The 14,713-nt window shown below is 37.2% G+C and overlaps 1 protein-coding gene across 1 annotated transcript; it reads right to left on the bottom strand.

The window, feature by feature from the left end:
- Window positions 1-437: 437 nt before the first annotated feature.
- On the bottom strand, window positions 438-13,870 carry LOC129476776 (glycine N-acyltransferase-like protein 1). The gene is made up of 7 exons (XM_055269846.2): window positions 13,797-13,870; window positions 13,452-13,575; window positions 10,015-10,037; window positions 9,124-9,231; window positions 2,215-2,341; window positions 1,761-1,938; window positions 438-1,505 (listed from the first exon to the last, which is right to left on the bottom strand). Exons 1-7 carry the CDS (start codon window positions 13,818-13,820, stop codon window positions 1,088-1,090), a joined length of 1,002 nt encoding a protein of 333 aa, XP_055125821.2. The 5' UTR covers window positions 13,821-13,870; the 3' UTR covers window positions 438-1,087.
- Window positions 13,871-14,713: the final 843 nt, after the last annotated feature.

Here is a 14,713-nt window from a genome sequence, read left to right as displayed (position 1 = left end):
CTTTTCTGTTTTAAATCTAGACTATCAGAAAGAATGAAAATGCCAATTATTTATTTATTTATTTATTTGCTATAGCTGCAATGTTCACAGTAATCCAAGTTCCAGTGGCAGGGTGGCAGAGCAGAACCAAAAGAGGCCAAGTTTTGTTGGAGAAGTGTAATTATTTTTTAAGATCAGGGATTCAGAACTGTAATATCAGTGTTCAGTTAGGAAGCTCTTATGATAGTGCATGGCACATGTCCTTTCCATCATCTGCATTTTCTGCTCTTTTTGTCTGGCTCACTCCTACTCACTCTCCAATCCTCACCTTAGTGGTCACTTCTTCCTGGAATGTCCCTGACCCCTTATGATAGCAGTGGTGCAAACACCAAAGGCTGAACTTACAACCAGACTCGCAGGCAACACCTTGCCTTGTGCCACGCTTCAATCATGAAGAGGATGTGAGAAAGAGTAGGAGAAAGGAGACACAAAAAAATATGCATTTCCATAGCAGAGGCCCCAAGGCCAGTCTATTTGATTCTCTGGATTTCTTTTCTGCACAACAATGATGGAAGGTAGCCTGGGAAAGCCATTTGTCTCAGGCTTCACCTTGGATACCTTTCTACTCACTGAACTAAGAGACTGATTCCATTCTTTAGTGTACCATGACTCATAAATCCAGAAATAGCAGGGATATTCATTTCCAATAAAGTATCCATATAGATTAAGTTTATTCTATTGACAATTTTATTAAAATCCTTCATTTATCTTCCAGATAGTAGATTCTATCAACCAAGTTTCATAAAGAGTTCTGATTCCCAGAAGTAAGAACTGAGCCAGGCTTTCTAGTTACATGTTTACTGGTAACTCTGTCCTTCCCTACAACACTTATGCATATTTGAAGACTATACCCTCTCCTGCCTCCAGCCAGGATTGTAAGCTCCTCAAGAGCATGACTGTGTCTTTTAACATCAAGGCTCCATGTGAGAAGAGTTCCTGCTGTATTATAACTGCCCAATATGCATTTGTAAGTGAAGAAATCTTTTCTGTGGTGTCTGCTTTAATATTAAGAGATGGCTGGGCAGAGATTACTAAGCAGCTTCATTGTCTAAAATGGAACAAGATTCTGTGGGTAGCAGATCCATTGGTGCCACTCACAGGAGGCCTCAAAGAAACCAAACTGCCCCACAAATCTGCGGGCATCTTCATTTTCTTCCAGCACAGAGAGGTAAAATGGAATATTCTTCTGACGGAGATATTTCATGTATCGCACCATCACTCGTGCCATGTTGCCTGTCCTTCGGTATTTTTCCATGCTGTAGGCCATTCCTACTTCACAAGAAGGGTCCATGGTTACCCATGAGACCGGGACTCCCTCTGGGCCGAGCATACAGGCTGCTGGCAGGTCTTCTATGCAGCGCTTGATGTAATGCAGGCTCCTCTCATTCTTCCCTCGCTTCCAGTTGTCATTTACCAGCCCAGAATAAGACACATCCAGCTGAGCATACTTAAAGTTGGGAGTTTCACTGTAGAAAACAAAAAGAAAGACAACAACTTTCATCCCCACTCCTGTAATTTCTAGGTGCCATCCCAATCTAGAGATCCCGGGAACTCTTCTTGTTTAAAGACTCACCATTGCAAAGTTGCATATTTTGAACTTTGACAACCTTTATTCATCCAAGGAATGAATTCATCATCTCTTCATTCCAAAACTGATTTATGTGAATTACAAAAATGTACAAGGAATAGCAATTATAAATGATCAGCACATGTTTTTGTACCTTTCAAATTCATCATCTGGGTGGCCTGTCTCAGCCCAGCTTCCAAGCTTGCTTTTATTGGAGGCATTGAGCTTCAGTATATCTTCCGTAACCAAGAGGACTGCTCTCGAATGCTCTACTTTCACTGACTTTGAAAATGTAGCTGCTCTTATCCCCTCACCTAAACTTTCTTGAAGACCTGGGAAGAAAGCCAAGAAAGCAATATTGTCAGACATGGAGTTCTCTACTTACACTGCTCCCACCTGATTAATACCTCAGTGCTTAGCAGTTCTCAAAGTTGAGTTTACACCACAATCAGATGGAGTCCTTGGCACACCACAAATTGCTCTACCTCTCCCAGCCCCCAGCGTTTCTATGAATTTACATTACATAGCTCTCAGGAGATGCTAATGCTGTTAGCTGAAGACACAATTTGAGAAGCACTGCTGCTTGCCCATTTCTTCCAACTCGTTACCTTGGATTTGGAGTCTCTGTTTCCAGTTTATGATCTCACAGTTTTTCAAAACTTCTTCTGATTTTTGAGGCTCTTTGGAGAACACATGATATATGTTTGTGTATGAATCCATGTTATCAGTCATCTCCTGTATTGGATGATGTAAGATCAGGTCATTCCCTTGAACTTTTTCTTCACCTCTCACTGATTGCAGTTATTAAAAAATGAAAGTTAAAAAGATAATTTTAACAGTGGCTCATGATGGCTGCAGTTGGGCATGTGGATAATAAAACCTAGGCCTATAAGCTACTGCTGACCTCTTATCTGTGTAACTGGAGTTTGTTAAATATTTAACACTGACAAGTATTGGTTATAAACCTCCTTATCACATGCAGAACTAAGACAGGATGAAATCAGACACTCTCCACCAGGCCTTAAGATGCCTCACCTTTCTCCTTACCCACTCAACTGCACATTTACCTTATTTTATATATAGCATCACCAAGCACCCAGCAGAATAAAAAAATGCAACAATTGCTTCTCTCCCTGCTTCTCTTACCACCTGTGCCAAGCGGATACTCCTGTTATATATACTGTGCCCCAGGTAACCTACTGTGGGACACATTCTGGGTTGTACTGAGTTTGTGTTGTTAAGAGTTAAGTCCTTAAGCTTGGCTCAAAATAAATTTAACTGTGATTTCTCTAATTTTTAGTGCCTACTGTTTCACCAGACACCTAGAATCAATAGTGTCCTAGAATCTACAGTGTCCAGGGCTTGAGCAAGATACTTTAGTGAATATAAACATTACTGAGACATTGCCTTTTCCCAAGCCTACAGGATATCAGCCTATTAGAAGAGTGACACTGGCTTTACACCCAGAAGCCCACCAAATAGAATGATGTAGCTGAATTTTTGGTAGCTCTCTGGGTAATTTATGTGGTGTTAGACTCTTGGGTTTGAAAGAAAGAGACTCGTGATCCCATTCTGGCAAGACAGAAACTTCATTGGAAGATGCTCTGTTTCTCTGGGGAAATATAAACAATAAGTGTGAGAGTTTTAGCAGTGAATATATTAATATTATGTTGGAAATCGTATTGCTAAAGTTAAAGAGAAAATAGTATAATTAATTTAAAGAAACCTTCAAGAATTTCAGGGTGCTTTTATAAATGCAAGTTCCTGAATATGGTCAAAACCAAAATATCAGCGAATTTCAAAGAGTAGATGTTTTAAAGGACCTGATTTTAAAAGAATGACCAAAAATAGCCAAGTAAATAGTCAAGGAAATATATAAAAGAATATCAAAGTAAACTAGAAAATAACAAATGGAACAATTTGTAAAAATGAAAGCTATAAATAATGAAATGGAGAACAAGACATAGTACAAAGGATATATAAAGCCAAAAGTTCATTTTTAAATGGCAAAAAGAGAGAAGAAGAAAGAGAGAGATAAACTTCTGGTAAAGCATTTATTAAAAGAAATATAAGAGAAAGAGAAAAAAGCAAAAAAGAAAAAAAAAGACTATAAGCTATGAGAACAGAAACAGAAGAAACAGAGAAAAGAACAAAAGACTTCTAATAGAAGATTACATACTACTCCAAGGCAAGATATTTACTGATAAAAGAAATAGATGTTATCCCTCAAGAATAAACTATCAATGTTGACTTTCAAAAAAATAGAAATCCTCAACAAACTAATAGAAAATATCAGAAATGAAATTAAACATCTACCTTTAAAAAAGTAGACAAGAGTTATGGCCTCCAGCTTCATCCATGTTGCTACAAAGGACATGATTTTATTATTTTCTATTGCTGTGTAGTATTCCATAAAAATATGTGTACGAAGTTTTTTTATCCAGTCTACCTTTGATGAGCACTTGGCTTGATTCCCTGTCTTTGCTATTGTGAACTGTGTAGCAATGCACATACAAGTGCATGTGTCATGTTGGTAGAATGATTCCTTTTCTTTTGGGTATTTACCTAGTAAAGACATTACTGGGTCAGATGGCAACTGTGTTTTAAGTTCTGTATGAAATTTCCAGACTACTTTCCATAGTGCAATAATCCTAAGCAAATTATTGCTGTAACAGAAAATCAAATATCACATGCTCTCACTCATAACTGGGAGCTAAGCATTGACCACACATGGGCATAAATGTAGGAACAATAGACAGTGTGGACTACCAGAAGGTGGAGTAAAAGGGGCTGGGTTAGAAAACTACCTATTGGGTACCATGCTCACTACCAGGGTGATGGAATCTGTCCATACTCCAAGAATCAGCATCATGCAATATTACCACGTAACAAATCTGCATATGTACTCCCTGTATCTAAAAAGAATGTTGAAATTAAAAAATAAAATCTAGACAAAATCAGATTATTTTACATTTAAATTCTACATAAGCCAAAAACAAACACATGATTTTAATAGTAGACTTTGGTAACAGATGAAAAGATCCTAATGCCAAATCTGGTAAGGAAATAACAAAAAGAGAGTTATGACCACATTCCCTTATGCATGCAGATACAAAAATTATGAAGAAAATATTCAGTAGCATATACAAAAAACGTGAACATGAATAGTTGGTTTTAGAAAGGCCAGAATGGCTTTGATTGGAAGGTCTTTTAGTGTAGTAAGTTAAAGGAGAAAAAAATTACATGAGTGTTTAAATTGCCAAAAAGAAAAGACAAAAATTAAATAACATAAAATTTACCCTCCATTCTAAATATAAGTTCTATGAAAGTAGGAACAACAGGAAAATGTCTAAACCTGTAAATACAGAATCAAATGTAATTCCAAATGTAAGCTTTTATAGCTATTTAAAATCAGGGATGAGACAAGTATAGAAATATTATTATTATTAGTTGGAATTGTTTTCTTAGGTTGCATATTATGCAATAATGCAAGAAACTAAAAACCCTTACAAATATTGGCAAAGCAGCAGCAAATTACTTTGTTTGTAGATTACAGTATTACACATTTAGAAAATCCAAGAGACTTCAACAAAAAACAAAACAAATAATGCCCCACACAAACAGGATTTTAAAGAATAGTGGGACATATTTGGAAATCAAGAATACAAATACAAAGCAATAACAAAATAATAATGCTCAGAAATATAACAGGAAAATAATTTAATAATCTTAACAAATAGTATAAAATACCTAAGGGTAAACTTAATGGAAAAATCACTTAGTTTATCACAGGAAAACACTAACATTTTACCAGATGGCATAGAATGCAAACTGAAAAAAGTGCGAAAAAGACCATATTTCTTGGTGAAAAATTTAGTATCACAAAAATATTAATCCTTCCAAAATTGTCAAAAAATCCTCCTCCAATACCAATCACAACTGCAATAGTTATTTGGGGTAGTTGGTGGGGAACTGGAAGAATTAGTTTATGTTCATATAGCTATTAAGTTTATTAGAAATAGGAAAGTAAAAAAAGATTGGTGAAGGGTGATTTGCTTTATTAGATATTACAATTTACCACAAAAACAATGAAATAGCATGAGAAAAGACTAGAAAAAAATACAGAAACAGATACAAAAATATATAACATGTTATATGACAAAATAGACATTTATGTTTCAGTAGGGAATGACTTATTTAATAAATGGTACTAACATAATCAGCCAGCCATAAGGAAGATTAATATAAAAGAATGTTAATTCATGCTATTAAAAAATATATTCCAAATAGAATGGAGTTTGCAATGTCAAAAGTAAAAATTAACTCACTGTAAGACAAAATGAGAAAACAGTTGTATGATCTTGGAGTAGCAAAAGTCTTCCTAATTATTAACTAAAAAAACCCAAAACCTCAGAAGTCATAGTGAAAAAGATAATATATTTGATTACATGAAAATAAAAAATTTCTTAATATCAAAATCTCCAGCAATAAAATACAAAATAATTCTAAATTGGGCAACTAATTTGTAGCATACACCTTTTTTTAGTATCCCTAGTATCCAAAACACTTACAAAATTTTAACAATGACACAAAACCCCAGTGTAAAAATGGTCAAAGAATTTAAACAGGTCAAAAGTAAACACCAAATGACTGACAAACATGAAAATATAATATGTTCAATATCACTAGTCAGGGAAATGCAAATTAAATCTACAAGAAGATGCCATTTTTCACCCACCAGTTTGGGATAAATTAAAAGAGGGATAATATTCAGTGCTGGTGAGAATGTGGGGAAACAATTCTTCCATACATTGCTAATAAAAATAAAATTGTGGAATCCTTTGGGAAGGTAATTTGGCATTGCCTGCTTAGAATAAGATAAACTCTAACTTGGAGATATTCCATTTGGAAATCAATTGTACTGAGAAAAGTTTCCAGGATGTAAAGATATGTATATGAAGATGTTTATTGAAGCTTGTTTGTAGTGGCAAAGAAGTATGAACAATTTGAACCCAACAGCAACAGAATGATTGACTAAATAGCATTGCATTGACTCTATGAAATGACACAGTTATTAAAACGAATACTTTAGTGCTGTATTGATTCACCCAAAGTGATGTCCATATGTTAAAGGCAAATTAAGAGTGATGACAAAAGAGATCATCAGTGAATATCCCTCTGTGTATTTTTTTGTTTGTTTTTTTAGACGGAGTCTCGCTCTGTCGCCGGAGGCTGGAGTGCAGTGGCGGGATCTCAGCTCACTGCAAGCTCCGCCTCCCGGTTTCACGCCATTCTCCGGCCTCAGCCTCCCAAGTAGTTGGGACTACAGGTGCCCGCCCCTTCACCCGGCTAATTTTTTTTTTTTGTATTTTTAGTAGAGACGGGGTTTCACCGTGGTCTCGATCTCCTGACCTTGTGATTCGCCCGCCTCGGCCTCCCAAAGTGCTGGGATTCCTTCTGTGTATTAATATAGGCAAGGACACTTATTACACCAAGTGATAGGAAAGGAGGAGAGGAGGGAAGGGGAGGTAAGAGGTTATTAACTTTTTAAAATCATGTTGGATTTTTTTTTTACTTGTATAATCAACATAGATTATCTTTGTGATTAAAAACCAACAATGAAAAAATTAATTCTTTTCTAGATAAATTCTCCTGCATCCCACCCTGAAAAGCTCTTATTCAAAATCAGATTGACTTTCAATACTGAAAGAAACATGGTATGCTATGGAATCAGACTAAGTGAATGCACTTCCAAGTAAATTGCAGCATATTTCATTCTTTCCTTTTTGGTTTTTTTTTTTTTTTTTGGTCTTATATGTGTGGTGTGGAACTTTTATATTTTCATGTTTTTGTTTATTGACTCACTTTATAAAAACTAGCTTTGTTCAAAGCAATGCACATATGAAGTTCTGGCTTGATGCTATAGTTGTGTTGCTAAAATACATATAATAACTACAAAGTTACTGAAGTAAAAAGAACTATTTGACTTCCTACAGTTATCTAGCATATTACACTTTGAAGAAATTGGACCATTGATTAAATAAACGAAACATTAATCTTTGATCTCAAATTGTCAGGAAGCCAGGAGATCAAAAGAACATCCCTAAGGAAGGTGTTAGGCTCAGCCTGGTTCCCATCCCCTTTACCCCTTTCTTCCTCAAGCTAGGGTCACTTTGTCATTTTCTGCATCCCAATCCTGACCCAGTTTGCAAACTAGTCTTGACCTGGGGTGGCTTATTATTATTTGGGGGCTCAGCGTTTACACCCACATGAAGTTGGGCTGGCAATGAGGCTTCAGTTTACTAACCAGATGTGTATGAAACACACAAACACAAGGGGGAAGTATTTAGGAAAAAAATACACCTAGGTTTGTACTACTATTTCAGCTCCATCATTTATTCCTTGTGTATCCTCAGCCAATAATGGCTAATTATGGTAAACACTATTTACAGTTATGTGCTATGTACTAAGTGTTTAACCTACAGTATCTCATTTAAACCTTGTGTAATCCTCTGAAGAAGGTCCTCTTATTTTCCCCATTTTAACAGATGATGAAACTCACAAAAGTGCCTATGGTTATATAGCTAGTAAAAGTGGTAGAGTCCACTGAACTTGAATTCAGATTGGGCAATGCTTTAACATCAGGAATCCAGCAGCTACATGACTTAATATTTCTCAATGTCATTTCCTTATCTCTAAATTGGAGATATTAATGCTCACTTCATAAGATTGTTCTGATGATAACATTCACTAACGAGAGAAGTGCTTCCACATAGTTGACAAACAGTAATTATGAGTCCCTTCCCTGGCTCCTAAGAAGTAACTTTTTTTTTTTGAAAAACAAAACAAAAACAACAGGGTCTCACTCTGTTGCCCAGGCTTCAGTACAGTGGTGTGATCTTGGCTCACTGCAACCTCGACCTTCTGGGGCTCAAGCCATCCTCCCACCTCAGCCTCCTGAGTAGCTAGGAGTATAAACATGCACCACTATGCCCTGCTAATTTTGTTTATTTGCTGTAGAGATGAGGTCTCACTATGTTGCACAGACTGGTCTCAAACTCCTGGACTCAAGTGATCCCCCTGCCTTGGCCTCCCAAAGTGCTGGGATTACAGGTAGAAGACACCATGCCTGGCCCTGAGAGGTAATTTTACTGGTGGACTTCTGCCTTGGTTGTTGTTTCTAAGCCACTGTTCTGATATCTCAGACACCCAACTTTCCCTGTAAGTTGGCCTCCATTCAGCCCCTGCAGGTGACCCCTGCCATCTCAAAGGGCCATTAATCTGTGAGTGTCAGCCTTGTCCTTTTCCTCCCCTTCCTCTTCCACCCCCTTTCCCAGAAGAGTCTCATGCTTTACAGGAAGGGTGGGAACACGTGGCACTCACGCAAGGTGCCCAGTACTGAAGGAGTGTTTTTAAACACTCACGTTTCCTTTCACCTTATGAAAGTGTCTGAACCGGTCAGTTCCTCAGGCCCTGTGGACCTGCCTGGCTCCACCAGTCCCTGTCTGCGTGCCTACCTGCTTTTGGGGCCGGATAATAACCATCTGATATTCGGGCCAGGAGTCCACCAGCACCTCCATGTTGAAGGGGTTCCCGTGACTGATGTGATACACAGAGCCGTACACCTGAAGGAGGGATGAAAGGGACTAGGAGAGGTTGAGATCCCCAGAAATGAGGATCTGGATGTGGAGAGGAAGAGAAAAATGGAGATTAAGAGAAGGTACTGGGACCAAGTCAGTGATGGTGAGATGAGCAGCATCTGCAGGACCATACTGATGGACGTGAAGTTACCAGCCAGCAGGCAGAACTCACAGGTAGGACTGTCCTTGTGATATCAAAGAGCTACTGTGTACTAGCTGGGCACTTGGCAATGCTCTTAGCATTTATATTGTATAGATTTATTCAGTGTCCACAGCAACTTTAAGAGGTAGGTGCTAATATTATTCCCATTTCATTGATGAAAAAACCAAACGTAAAGTCAGAGAAAGGGAAAGAAACATCCACAAAGCCATCTGACTAGAAAATGGCAGCCTTGGAATGCATATCCATTCAGACTGGCTCCAAACCATGTTCGTAGCCACCATGCTCCACCGCCTCTCCAAATGAGTGGCAAAACCTGCAGAGTGGGCCTAGCTGCCTCTTCCCAAAGAGAAGCAGCAGCTCCTGATATGCATCCTGTGACCCCAATCCCATCCTGTTTCCCAGCTCCAACCCTCTGCAAAAAGTCAGGAAGGACCAGAATCATAAGCCTGCTATTTTCTCATCCTCGACACCCCTACTGCCATACCCTGACCTCCCACTGTTCCCTCACCTTCAGGGACTCAGGGATGCACCTGGCCAAGGATTTGTATAGGGCCAGCAGCTTATGGGAGTTATTCAGTAGGATCATTCTGTGGGATGCTTCAGACCCTGAGACCTTGAAGAAGAAACTCTGAAAAGACAAGAAGTGAAGGGAAAATGTTAAGGAACCAAATGAATTTAAAATGCACTTTATACATCTCCATTCAAGTAACACTCATGATGTAGGTACTGTTAGTATCATATTCATTCTGAATACACCAAATTTCAGAGGGACTGAGTAAATTTCTCAAGTTCTTACAGAGATAAATGCCAGAGTCAGATTTTGAAACCATATATGAATGGCTCTGAAACCCATGCCCTTCCTCCCTTGTGGAAAGAATTAAAAGTGAATATTAAGAGTTCTGTGAGCTTCCCAAATGGCTGTAACAGAACACTCCACCACCACCATCATAATTTTTTTTGTGTATTTTGGTCATTATATGCCTGAGAATTCTTCTTTCATCTGAAATAGAAAATATCAGCCCTCTAAGAACAGGTATGACTTAAAATCTTAGAGCAGGAATAGGCATAGATTTTCTTTAGTTTCTCAGGGCCAAATATTTCAAACTTATGGCCATTTTGGAACTTGTCCCAGTTTCATTACAAAAATTTTAAAAAGATAGAAAAATTTTAATACATATCTGTAAACTTTTGTTGAAATATCATTCAGAATTCTTAGAAATGTGCCAATAATTTAACAATAACTTGGAGAAGGTGACCATCACAACTGTTAGGTTCAAAGCTTACGTTGGTTTCAAATTTTAGTTCCGTCTCCTACTTCTTTGTTAAGTTGCTTAATCAATCAGAACCTCAAAGTGTTTTCTCATGACTTTGGAACTGGAAATTAGAATGCATGTTTTCCAAAGGATTGAGATTACACAATGTAATATATATAAAATGCATAGCATTATGCCTGGAATAAAGAACAAGTTTTAATATATGTTAGTTTTTTTAATTGATTTTATATTAATCAACATGTCATATAGAGATTTAGCAATTATATTCAATGATGTAAAAATAATTAAAAATGTGAAGAACTTACAACAAACTTAATTAATGTAAGAGAAGGAACCCACGAATCAGATATTTGAAACAATCATTTGCAAATTAGTTAACACAGATTTTTGAAATTTTTTATCCATGAAGTTAAAATAGTTAACAAATATGCGTTAAGTAATAGGCAAGGTGAAACATATTTTATCTTGTCTGGGGTCAAAGGCCTCAAAGTTAAACTATGTTCTGTAGCTGGATGAAGCAATGTTTAAGCAAAGGCATCCTTTTGCAAGAGCTCAGAATTTCAGAATGTTTGAATATCCAAGGAAGTTTTAGTAAATAGAACGGGATCTCTGACATGAGCCTACCCCGTCTGACCCTGCTGTTCTTGTAGCTGTCAAAAAAAATGGTCTTTTTCCCCCCTCATCTCCAAGTGCTTTCTTAGCTCTGTTTCTCACCTGATTTAACTAAAATTGCCCATACTCATGTGTTACACCATTGTCTTCTCCTTTCAGCTTTTGGTCAAGATTTTAAAAGTTTTAATTCAAGATCTACCATGCTATATCACTTCCCGCAAAAAAACTTGTGTTCCATTTGCCCTGGGAACATTATATCCTGGGCTGATACATGAGAACAATCCCCACACCTATCAGCTACCAATCTTTGTCCAAAATACCCCTCCTATCCATTCCCTACTCCATCCCCTTGCAATGACCTTAATTGAGCGCCTCCTCCTCCTCATACTTAATATTGCTCTTGTGACCCCACCCTGGCCTCAGCTTCTAACATTTACCCAAATAAAAGTGTTCTCTACCTGTATTCCTACCATCAACATTTCTTTTCTAAATCAGGAAGCTGCTAAAAACCTGGGGAGACCCCTCCCCACCTTCTTTAAAAAATTGTTGTAAAGGACACATAACACAAAACTTACCGTTTAACCATTTTTAAGCATACAATGCAGCGGTATTACATACATTCATGGTGCTTATCCATTTCCAGAACCTTTTTCTCATCCTAAATGGCAACTATACCCATGAAATCACAATTACTCACTCCCTCTCTCCCTAGCCCCTGGCTAGGGGGCCATATATATATAGATAGATAGATATAGATATGGATATAGATTAGATATAGATATAGATATATAAAATAGCTTTTATTTTACTTTATTTCTCTAGGAATTTGCCTATTCTAGGTACTTCATCTATCATGGACTCCTATGATATTGGTCCACTTGGGTCTGGCTTATTTCACTTAGCATAATGTTTTCAAGGTTCACCTCTGTTGTATTATATATCAGAATTTCATTCCTTAACTAAAATAATTTTTCATAATATATGGAAAATAAGTTTAATGTCCACTAAAGAGAAATTATAAATTTGTGAATGACAGTTTGTAAATATGAGTAGCACACAGCCAGTGGTCAGTGTGAAGACTACAAAAAAGCAATTACAATGAATAATGGGTAAAAAAATCAAAATATATAACTTTTACATATGTACCCAAATTATGTTTGCATGTGGACAAGGACTTGAAGGGAATAAATAAACACGAAAATTGTTTTTGGGTGCTGAAAGTATGTGTGATTTATTTCTTATTTAAAAATTTTAGTTTGTATCATTGAGATGTTTTTATTTTTATGCAAGATTGAAAAAAAACATGGAAGGCAATGGAACTATAGTTAAATATGAGAATTATGAAAACAGAATAAATGCTATATATATTTTTATTTTTTTCCCACAGTCCCATCAGCTATCAAGTTTCTTTTTTTGTAGGGAGAAGGAAAAAGCTCCCCATGTCCCAGGATTCTGGACATGCCTCATCCTGTCACCCACAGCAGTCAACAAAGAGTGCAAGGCAGATTATTCCAAAAAGAATAGCAGTTGACATCCCATAGTGCCAAAACTGTTTTTAGTGAAAAGAGAGTTTACTGAGAGCCCTCATTTATAAATGTACTTGGCATTGTTGTTTAAATGCATTGGCATTGTTGTTCATTTGGAATGTTCCACTCTAAGTTATCTTTAGTAACATTTTGCCATTTCTGTAATACTTAGTATACAGTCCTAATGTATAAGCCAGAAGGAAGTCAGTTTTCCAGAAATTAAGGATCCCATTTTTATCTAAAATATTGGCTTTATTCTTAGGTTCTCTTGATGAACTTAGCCAGTGACTTTTTTCCTACCTAGGCGCACAAAAAAAAAAAAAAAAGAAAAGAAAAGAAAAAAAAAGAAACAAAGGGGTAGAACACAAAAATCCCTGTAAATTTTCAAAAGCCAAATTTTATAGCTCCTGCAACATTACTGCTTACTACCAGTTCCTTTCTGACCCAGTGAGATGTAAGAGGCCTCTAACTGGATCCAGGCCAGTTAATTCCAAGATCAAATCTGTTCCTAGACCCAGTCTGTTTCCTGTTGTGACTCCAAACCCAGTTTGGATCAGAAATTTGCTCCAAGCAACTCAAAGAGCTCAAAACACAAATGTGTGAAGCTCCAAAATGCGAGAGGGAGCTTACCTATTATCCTCAGCCACTCTGAGAGATCAATGGACACAATTGGATCCTGCAGGTACCTTCCGTTTTCACTTCGCGCTCCTAGGGATACCAGAAGCTCCACTTCAGATCTTTCTTGTGACACCATCTGATAAAAGAAAAACTTCAGCTGAATTAAACTTAAAAGAGTTTCATTAAGCAACAAACAATTCATGAATCTGGCAGCCTTCAGAAACACAGCAGATTCACCGAGGCTCCGGGGGTGCCTTGTGGTCAAAATGAATTTATAGACAAAAAAAGGTAAAGTGATGTACAGGAACCAGAAATCAGGTACAGAAACAATGAGATTGGTTACAACTGGGCGCTTGCCTTATTTGAACACAGTTTGAACATTCAGCAGTCTATGGGTGGTTGAAGTATGGCTGCTGGGATTGGCCAACACTCAAGTATTGTTACAGGTGCACAATACTAAATTAGGTTTTCAATTTTGTCTGATGATTAAGCTAGGTTACAGTTCACCCACAAGGACTCAAATGAAGAAGTACAGAGTCCTTCTCAGGCTGTAATTAGTTTGTTTTAACACTTTGTAGCAAAATTTATTGAAAGGATTGTCTATACATACTATCTCCAATCCCCCTCCTAACCTCATCTAATTGGGTTTTTGCTGCTACCATTCTACTGAAACACTTTTTAAAACCATCAGTGATCTCTATGTTATTAAATCCAGTGGTCAATTATTGCTTCTCATCTTAACAGATCGTCCTTTAATGGACTTTCTTCACTTGGTTTCCAAGACAACACAGTCTCTTGGTTTTTCTTTAACTTTACTGGTTACTTTTTCTCAGTCTCCTCTGTGGACCCTCCTTTTCTCCCCAATTTCTTAATTTTGCATCACTTCAGAGTTCCCGGTGATCCCATCTTGTCCCATGGCTTTAAAATCAATCTACCTGCCAATGACTAATACATTTAAATTATTACTCAAACTTTTTCCAAACTCAAGGCATATGTATCTAACAGCCTGTTTGACATCTCTTGTCCATCCAATAGCCATCTCAAACTCATTATGTCTCACATCAATCTTCTTATCCACCCTCTCCACCCAGCCTACTTTGCCTGTAGTCTTTCTCAACTTAGTTGATGGCAACTCCATTTTTTCACCTGTTCAAACAAAAATTCTTGGAGTTATTCTTAAGTATCTTTTCCCCTCCCACTTTACATCCAATCCATTATGACATCCTGCTAATTCTGGCTGGGAGAAAATTCTTCATGGCCTCTCACATTTCTGT

Source organism: Symphalangus syndactylus, chromosome 1 (genome assembly GCF_028878055.3).
Source record: "Symphalangus syndactylus isolate Jambi chromosome 1, NHGRI_mSymSyn1-v2.1_pri, whole genome shotgun sequence".
In the NCBI taxonomy this organism is placed as follows: Eukaryota; Metazoa; Chordata; class Mammalia; order Primates; family Hylobatidae; genus Symphalangus; species Symphalangus syndactylus.
The sequence above is the reverse complement of the archived record's forward strand: the minus strand, read 5'-3'. Positions and strand labels throughout refer to the sequence as shown.

Coding starts and splice junctions, on each gene's coding strand:
- LOC129476776 (XM_055269846.2), bottom strand. CDS start 13,820: ATGTTCAAACTGTGTTCAAATAAG. Junction 13,576..13,796: donor TCAAACTGTGTTCAAATAAG/GCAAGCGCCCAG, acceptor TTCTTTTATCAG/ATGGTGTCACAAGAAAGATC. Junction 2,342..9,123: donor TTATCCGGCCCCAAAAGCAG/GTAGGCACGCAG, acceptor CATCCAATACAG/GAGATGACTGATAACATGGA.